The 10,096-nt window shown below is 33.7% G+C and overlaps 1 protein-coding gene across 1 annotated transcript in view; it reads left to right on the top strand.

Annotated features, from left to right (window-relative positions):
* The first annotated feature begins 884 nt into the window (after positions 1–884).
* Positions 885–10,096, top strand: part of LOC117122500 — a 16,576-nt gene continuing 7,364 nt past the window's right edge. The window contains exons 1-6 of the mRNA XM_033268088.1: positions 885–1,179; positions 4,318–4,529; positions 5,487–5,613; positions 7,109–7,203; positions 7,336–7,522; positions 8,375–8,494. Coding sequence (XP_033123979.1) covers positions 996–1,179; positions 4,318–4,529; positions 5,487–5,613; positions 7,109–7,203; positions 7,336–7,522; positions 8,375–8,494 — 925 coding nt within the window. The 5' untranslated portion in view covers positions 885–995. The remainder of the gene's footprint in view (positions 1,180–4,317; positions 4,530–5,486; positions 5,614–7,108; positions 7,204–7,335; positions 7,523–8,374; positions 8,495–10,096) is intronic.

The raw sequence follows: 10,096 nt of genomic DNA, 5'->3' as shown, positions 1-10,096 counted from the left end.
AATTCTATCATTATGACGATCATAATTATCAAATCATGCATGAAAAGGGTGATCAGTAATTGTCTAAGTATAGCAAATAAGAATCATAATTGGAGCATATTATTTGCCATGTCAAACGGCGTCCAATGCTAGCTATAACTCGCTGTAACATTACATAGAATAGGAATCGTAAGCTATTAATACAACACATTAAAATTGGGAACTCCCATTAATATATGACTGACAAAATATACAATCACTTAATTCCTAACTTACCAGACTCATAACTGGCAATAATTAAAACACTGGGAACATTAGAACTTCTAAAATCTGGCAAAAGGGAGAGCAACAATTTCCCATACTTCTGTTTCAATTCAAAATGTCGGCGCCAAGCTCAACCGAAGCTGGCATTTCCTTAACAACACAACAGAGGACGCCATTAAAGCTATCGCGATCAGCACAATCCATTAAAAAAAATTAGGAGACACATTTTCTAAATTCAATAATTTATATGCTCAAGCTAATAAAAATTATGTTACTGCAAAATGAGCAATTTAATTTCAAAATATTTTTTTTTTGTTTTCTGTTTTTTGGTTTTTTTTTTTTTTTTTGGTCATTTTCAGAGAACAATACATCTTAGTAATAGGCCTGTCGATTAATATTATGTTTTACAAGATGATGGTAATTAATAAATATTGATGCTTTACATTCAATTAACAATGATGTACAATCCCTAATATAATTAATATTGCACTCAAACAATCCCTGTCATATGGTTGGCTAATGTTTTGTTGGATTAATGCTAAAACACACAAACGTTGCTATCTTTGCATGTTTGATTATTTTCATAATAAAAAATTGTTATAGTTGAGGGTATTCTTAACCGTATAAAAGTAATAACTATACAGCCAGTCGTACACAGTCCAACGTGCAACAGGAGTAAGGTTAAATTTGGTGTGTCGACAGCAAAGCATGAAATTCTGCTAGAGTTTATATATTTTTTGCCAAACTTGGACATGAGTAACAATAATATGCGCCAGGTGAATGTAAATTTTGTACCAGAAGAAGGTACGTTTGCCGGATTTGTTACTGTAGATGGCGAAAGGTATCCACCGATGGTGCGAGATGACATGGCCGAAAATGTGAGAGCGTTTGAAGTGAGGGACAGTGATGTCTTCGTGGTTACCTATTCAAAAGCAGGTAGGTCTAAGGTATTACCACCGTGTGTGTGGGAATATCATCGGAATTAGATTTAAAAAGTGTTAATGCAATATTTATTTGTTTGTATAACAGAAACAGGTTGTTTGATAACGACATTATAGTAACGTGTCCAGTTATGTGCTTGCTTGTTTGTTTGTTTTCCCCCCTTAATGTCATTTCAGCAACTCGTGTTATTGCAAGAGGTATATTGTTTGTACGACAGAAACAGGTTGTTTGGTGACGACAGTATAGTAACGTATTCAGCTACTTGCTTGTTTGTTTGTTTGTTTGTTTTTTAAATGTTTTTTTCTCAATTTTATTTTTTACTGTGAAACTCAAAATACAAGCAATATTGACAACACCACTTATGCATGCGCCAACTGAATTTGGTTTGCGTACCAAAAGAGGGCGCTTTTGTCGGATTTAGAAAAGAGGTAGACGGCAATTAGGTATCCAGCGACTGCGAGACATGTTGCTTCCCGGTATTCCACATTTCATGCTAAAAATTAAATCATTCTTTCTGGCCGATTTTCAGAACAAATTGTTTATGTTAATAGAAACACCACCTACTTTAAATAGCATTTATATTAAGAATTTGAATCTCACTGTACCTAAGTGGCGTAGTGTATTGACATTGGGGGGGGGGGGTGGATAATCGATTAAGTGAATGCGCTATTATGATACGATGTCTAACGGGGGAATATTATTCTGTTGAAAACAATGCTTTGAAAACTTGTTCTCAGTGTCTGAAAGTGCCATTGCTAGGAATCTAAAAATGTGCTCTTCTTGGCGGGCGTATCGGAATCCTTCTTCGGGGAATATCTAGCGCTGCTGACATTGTTTTTAACTTCTTTGAGTGGATTTTGTTGTGCTAAGAAAATTTCTAGTGGTAGAGTAGTATAAGTCCTGGAGTGCATGGATTTTTTTTTCAATATTATAAAATACAATGGAGAAGAAAAGAAAATTTTATTCAAATTCAAGTTTGAGAGTGCCATTAGCGATGATCTATACAGTAGGTGCCATAATTATAAATTTTCTTACCTCAGCCCCAACTATGGTGAAGCTGAGGTGGTATTTTCCCCCAATCTGTTAAAGTCCTTCCCTGGCACCTTTTATTTCGAATCCACTTTAGGCTGATCAGGGAACAGTTCTGACATTGGCAAAGTACACATTTTATGTCGGCCCGCCACTGGTCTCAATTGATTGGAAACTAGCCACCAGCTAAACGGTTGAATACCCATGGTAAAGCTAAAATCGGCATTAACGGGCGACACTCAAAATCTGTCGGAAGTAAAAATTAAAGCTTTAAATAATTCATTTTAGAGTCTATTATAATGTAAAAAATACCCATCATTTTTTGCTCCTCAAAGAAATTCCGGGCCCTGCACCTCCCCGGCACCCAACAGGCACCACCCCTGTTTTCCATTATATATTACTCCTGTTTCATAATATAAGTGCCCATATTATATACTCATAATCATGAACCAAGACGTGGCATTAAGGCATGTACACGCATATCGTTGCCTAAAGCTAATATTGACGTTTTCGTTGCATTATCTCTATGCCTATTGGTTATTCCTTTTGATTTATTAATCTAATGAATAAATTGCAACTATGCATTTTCCACGGTACCATCAAATGTTCTGATACTGAGCGATTTTGTTTGTTTTAGCGTAGATGTAAGTCATCCGATTTTTTTTTACCGTGTATATTCTTATCATTGAATCAGATTATGTTCAACAGTGGTCTAAACTGACTTATTTAAATCAGTTTCCAATTTAAATGCTAAATAAAGGAGTGTTGTATCTATACTAATTATAATACATTTCTTTTTACATACCATGTCGGTATTGTATTTCATTAATATAAGTTTTCCATCGCGACGATCGCGAACCTAAGACGGATTCACTAGTCCACCGTGACCGACCAAAACCCATTTTCTGCACAAAGTAGATTCGGCTCAAAAGTATACTACTTAAAATTCATAGTAAAAACTCAACTGTTTTTCTGCTCTTCTACTGTAAGCCACCCGGTTTTAATACTGGGATGCCCTTCTGGAATATTTCTTCATAATAAAAGATATTCTCGGTTTTCCACGTTTACATTTATTTAGTGTTCAAGTGGGACAGGTTTATATATATATATTTATTGCTTTCTGATGTGTACGTTTCTCACTTTGATCATGATGTTTCTGTGCATTTCTGGAATGATTTTATGGAAAGCAATATATATTACTTACTATCAACGTCTTCACGCGTCAAGATGACTGTATGTGACGTCATTACGTTGTACAATGTCGAAAGCTCTAAAAACATTGACGCGTAGCACTATTTGGTATCCACAAGGTGGTATTTTTTAATTCTGTGTTAATATGATAATGAATTTAATTAGTATTTTCAAACAAACGTTAAATAAAACTCCATCTTTTAAAGTACAAAGAAAAAAGATTACTATGAGATCAGTGATCATGTAAACCAAATTCATACTAGTACCGGTACGTCTTGGTTTTTGTGGCTTTTCGCTTATATCTGCGAAATAATTCAAAACGTGCATGTGGACTTAAAGTTGAGAGGACCCTTTTCACTTATTTTTTCCCTGCATTATATGTGAAACAGAAGGAAAAAACTGCTCACTAAAGTCAACACAATTGTAACTCATGTTTTAACCAAAGACTTCTTTATTTTTTTATGTTTTATGTAATTTAATTTTTATGTAATTTATTTATCAACGTGACTAACTTTTGAACAGAATACAATTTTATTTAATTATGTTCAACATTTTTTAACGAAATCTGAAAGATTTACAGGTTAAGTTATTTTTATATATTGTTGATCATCATCTTTAGTATTATTATTATTATTATTATTATTATTATTATTATTATTTATTATTATTATATTATATTTAATTTACTTATTGTGATTTTTTTTTAACTTTTGCGCTGCAACGCTGCTGATAATTTGTATTGATATATTTACAGGATCCTCGAAGCTAAGGCTGTGCCTTGTGATGAGCCACCATGTGAAATATTGAATTAAAACAATCAATTATTACTATATTAAAAACATTCGCTTAATTAAAAACGTTAAAAACATTGTTGATAATTTCTTCTACATTTTTAAAAAATCTTTTCATCAGGAACTCACTGGATGACAGAAATTGTCAAGAGTGTTTTAGCCGATGGTAATTATGAGAAAGCGGAGAAGATGTTTATGATCCATCCCAAGCCTATTGAGTACTTCAACTCAATTGCGGACATGTCCAAAATGTCACGTGACCACCCACGTGTCATCGTTACCCATCTTCACGAACAGATGCTACCCAAAGAAATTTTCAAAGGCAAAGCAAAGGTCTTCATATGCTATGTTTTTTTTAATCTTCTTAGTTGTTTTATTTTTATTACATGAATTTGAATTTGTAATCAGTTTTGAAACAAATAGAAAAATGCTGAAACTCACTTTAAGATGTTTATATTAAAACTCCGGCAAAAAAATGGAAAGTCATAAACAATTTTAAGCCTGCCTTGGAATTCTTTAGTGTTTCTATACTAATAAGTATTCAAAATTAAGACAGGGTAAAACCAGTCTACGTACGATAGCATTTCGACCTGGGCATGCATAACAGATCTCAATACAGTCTGGAGAAACCCGCATATAATGACATGATGGACGACTGCTTAATCTATAGCAGACAGTATGTTACAATCACAATTCTGTATAATCATAAATCAAAGAGGCGATAGACTATGCCAAACGGGGTGTGAGGAGGGGAGAGAACAAAGTGCCGACGGTAAGGGGACCAGGTGATAGGTGGTTTCCCCCGGAACAACTCGTAGGGGATCCAGGGAGCGAAAGCCCCTGGAAACTAGGTTAATTTAATTATTTAAAAGGCTTATTCATTCAAATATCACAACCCGAAAAAATACGACGAATTGTTTCTTTTCTCCCTTGCTAGAAGGGCCTTGCCCTAGCCTAAACGGCGCACACCTGCTCTTTATCCTCCCTTTGAATGTAACAATAAGTAAACACGTAAAAGAAAAATGCCCAATCACAGCGAGCCATCCCCAATATTAATTGAGATCATTGTACTTTTTAAAATCGCCTGTCCGTTAATTTATTTTTACTGGAATGATAGAAATTTATTTCCTTCATCAACATAATGTTCTTTTGCACAATATTGATTTACAGCCATCATAACAGATTAGTCTTTTTTTTATTCAACCTATCGATTTTATAAGATTTTACTCGACAAAAACACAAGTGACTATAACGCATTTACAAAATCTATGGTTCTTAATTAATTTTTAGGTTGTCTTTGTTATGAGAAACCCAAAAGATTCCGCAGTGTCATATTATCACTTTGCTCAACCGTATCGCTATAGTGAAGAGTGGGATACATGGGACCGCTTTTTCCAGTCGTTTATGTCCGATGATAGTAAGTAGTGACGTCATTTTTTTGCATGTATAGCTTGATTTCCATACAATCACTACATTGTCGCTACAGTGCTTTCAGTGCAGTCGTTGTATAAAGCCTGGTTTCCGTAAAAATCGCCACACGCTTGCCGACTCATTTGGCGACGCTGATTGGTCAGTTGAATCAGGGGGCGTTCCCGATTGCGTCGGAGACAGCTACGCAGTTCACGAATTGCAGTGAAAACGCTGTAGCGATTTGTGTGGCGATTCTATGGAAACCGCGGGCTTTAAGCTCGGTTTCCAATATACAACCGCTCACCCTATCGGCGACGGCCGCCGACAGTTGTCAGGAAGGTTGAACCTGGTTCAACTTAGCCATTGCGTTGCAGACGAATCAGGTGCATTGCTACCTGCCCAGACGTAATCAGGAAAGCACCCCATTCCTCTGCAACGCAATTCAGACAGCTGTCGACGATCGGGTGAGCGATTGTATGGAAACCAAGCTTCACGTAGCAGTCCCCGACGCAATCGGGAAGGTTCTCCGATTCGACCGACCAATCAGCATCACCGAATGCCGTTGGCGATCGTGTAGCGATTGTATGAGAAACCAAGGAGGAGTGACTCGCAGGTTGCAATAGGGGCCTAAATTATTTAATGCTCTTTAAGTCATAATAAGGGGTTATGGAGTGAACGTACTAGTATTAGTCTGTAGGAAAAACCCCAGTATGCATGATTTGAACACAAGACCATTATTATGATTATGGAAGGCAAGCATCTTAACCGCCAGTATACAGTTCCCTCAAGATCTGTCGTCATAAACATGTGCACATTACATAAATTAGGGTTACTTTGTCTTCAAATTAAGGGTGAAGAACTCAGACCTTTATACTTTTCCAACAAGAACATTGTTAGGCTTAATGAGGCCAACAAAAGTTAGACCATGAAAATCATCATTGAATTGACTTTAAATTCACATTACATATCAAATGTTTTGTTCAAATTTTCAAGCATACGTTTGGGGTAGATGAATACTTGATACAAAATATTGATTTTAAATATAAGCGAATCTTTGATAGGGTATTTTGGAACTAGGGGTATAGATGGGTAAAAACAGAAAGAAAGGACAGATTATGCAATTTATGTAACTTAGATAAAATAGAAGATGAATAGGCCTATCGTTTTGTTTTAATTTGTCACTACTTAATGATATATATAAAAATACTACATTATGTTTTAACAAAAACAATTCGATAATACAGTTCTTTAATTTAATGTCCTCTAAAGATATGAATATTGTTATTAATTTATTAAAATACGTATATCATGCATATAATTAAAGGAATATATATTTAGAAACCCTCATTTTAATTTGTAGTTGTTTTATTATGTTAAAATGACAAGAGGCCTATTTATTGAACAAAAGCCTTCGGGCACAGAAGTGTGTTTGTTCTTTTCTTTATTTCTCTCATTTATCAGTTAATGAATATAATTGATTTTAAAATTGTATTCATTCACAGTGCCAGGTCGTTCGTGGTTTGATTACAATTTGACATATTGGAAACATCGCAACGACAAAAACTTCTTCATTACAACCTATGAAGACATGAAAAAGGTACTCACAACACCACAATGTTGCAATAACACACGCATGTATAGACTGTTTATATAGGTACTTACACCCACGTGCTCATGTCCAGTATTATCATATCAAATATTGTACTGAATATGCCCTTTTTTTAATTAGGATATCAAAGCTGTTATTGAAGGAGTTGCAGATTTTCTAGGTCATCCTGCTTCGGATGAAGTCTTAGAGAAACTTGTACATGTTGCAGATTTTTCACGGATGAACAAGAAATTCGATGGCCGACTTCCGATCGGATCCGTTCCTGAACCAATTCGAACCAAACTTCCGTTCAAAATATTGAGGAAAGGTAATATCACGATTTATTGATTAAGACGTTTTTGTTAGGCCTAATTAATATCTGGATCCTAAAAGTTAAGAATCTCACAATGTTTTTGCAGCGAGACCATGGCATCCGTAATCTCTAATTACACTCTTCAATTTTTGTAGTGAAGTGACGGGTACCTCGTACTGTTTATTTATGTTAATAAAATGTATTCCATACCTCCATGGTACAACATACTATTGCTCTTTTCTTTTTTACATTAAAGAACATATATATTTATATATTCCATACCTAAAATGTGACATCTATCTATCACAAAACTAACCCTACTTATAAATTAAGCATGGTTGGCCGTGAGCTCCAAGGATCCCATCTGAACTTAAATTCAATTCAACTTTATTTTATTACACATAAATTTAAAATACTTATTGTAGAAACATACTGGTTAGTTAATAACAATATATAGGCCTAGAAGAACATTCAAATTTAGAATTATTAAACTATTAAATTGAACATATCTTTGCAACTATGAATGAACAGGGAATTTGTAGCAAAGATCATCAGAAAAGAAGCATGCTATCAAATTTCAACAAATATTTTTTGCCAAAATAGGATATAATTACATGTCTCTATTTACACAATAATGGCAGAGTTAATCAGTTTCAATAGGACCACTGTTGTAGTAAAATATGTAATCACCAACAACAAGATTGTTTTGACTTTTATATCACTGAACATTTCTAACGCCTATGTGATAATTATGGAAATGAGCAATACAGTGGTTTAATTGGATTTTGCCAACATTGAGTCTTTAAAACCGATAACAAGTACGATGACGTCATGATGAATTAATTATAACATAATTGTTTATTTCAGGAAAAGTTGGTGACTGGAAGAATTTATTTACAGTTGCACAAAACGAAATATTTGACCAATTCTATGAAAAGAAAATGCGAGGATCCAGTATGAAGTCTCGCATAATATTTGAGCTTGAATAAAAAAAAAAAGTCAACGGAAGTTCACAGGCATCCTATCATCGACGTTTTAAAACATAAATAGGCGGTGTCTTGACGACCAACACTACGATTATAGATAGATAGAATAACCATTCTAAAACAATAAAATAAACTTTGAAGGCTGATATAAGCAGCCATAATTGTGTAAATCACGGAAACTGTGACGTTGTATGGAATTGCATTTATAATAACAATATTAATACAATTATTAATTTAAAAAATACCTATTAATTTATTATACTTCATACTTAATTCTGGATGCTTGTTATTTTGTGCAGTATATTAAATTTTTTAATCGTGAACTTTTAATGTGCTTTAATGTACGTTTTGTACTCCTTTTCCCCTTGGTTGGGTTTGAATTAATTAATTGAATTAATTGATATGGATAATATTCCTTAAAATCAATTATGCCAACTATTAGATTAAAAAAAACAACAACACTAGAATGATGTTAAATGACAAATAATAAATCTAATATTTGTTTATATTTTCGGAAGAATGCCAAAAAAGAACCATAGATCAACAAGTTCACGAGGGCGCCCTAATTATTATATTTAGGTTTTGTGGATCAAGCATCCATACTAACTGCACAGTGTCTCTATACTGTTGCTTAAGTTTATATTCACTGATGCTTATGTATTTTTTCACCTTGACAGATATGTTGATCATTGATCTTGTGTCTAGTATTTCGGTGGTCCTGAAAACATTTTTTTCCAGTAGATTAATTTCATTAACTGGAGTGTTTACATCAGACAAAAAGAAATGACCAAACTTTCAGATCCATTCCTCGATATAGTTTGTGTTGATTCCATAATATCATTGTTTACTTACGCTTTTAACTATGAGTATAAATATCCACTCACTATAAATGAAAAAGAATAAATGTCATAACCAATCACATAGTATTATTTTGTCAATGTGTTAATTTGAACTTCATTGGACATATCTGTCAAATAACCTAACAACATATTTAATGAAGACCTTGAAATCACTATTGTTTATTTGGGCCAATGTTTTGGTCCAATGACCCCTGACCTGAATGCACTTGCCGACCCCCAAGATGTCAGTAGACCCCAGGATCAGAGAACTTTGGTATTAGCGAACAAAACTGCATTGCAACATCACCTGTTAATAATAATAGAACTATCTGTAATAGTAACTCTATGTTTTGTTTTTATAAGCTAACTTCATAAACAATTCAAAACCATTATTAAAGTAGCCTAATTATCAGACTTCAATATTATACTAATAGAAATTTTACAGATCCATAAATTTCCCAAAACGCATTTCTATGTGCATTTTTATATTTTTTTGCAAAATGATGATTTTTAGAAACAAAAACGTAAATTAATGAGCCTAATATCAATAGTATTAATAATAGGTCTGTTTTTACATCTTGATTAGGTTTAGGCCTATCTATGTATTTCTTAATTGAATAATTAATTTAATTTTTTGGGATGGTTCTTGAAAACCTGCGGAATATAAACAACAACAACAACAATAATAATAATAATAATAATAATAATGATGATGATGATGATGATGATGATGATGATGATGATGATGATGATGATGATGATGC

This window comes from Anneissia japonica, unplaced genomic scaffold (assembly GCF_011630105.1).
Source record: "Anneissia japonica isolate Jap-2015-1 unplaced genomic scaffold, ASM1163010v1 scaffold1889_len2455224_cov183, whole genome shotgun sequence".
In the NCBI taxonomy this organism is placed as follows: Eukaryota; Metazoa; Echinodermata; class Crinoidea; order Comatulida; family Comatulidae; genus Anneissia; species Anneissia japonica.
Note: the sequence above shows the minus strand (reverse complement) of the source record. Positions and strands in the feature narration are given on the sequence as shown.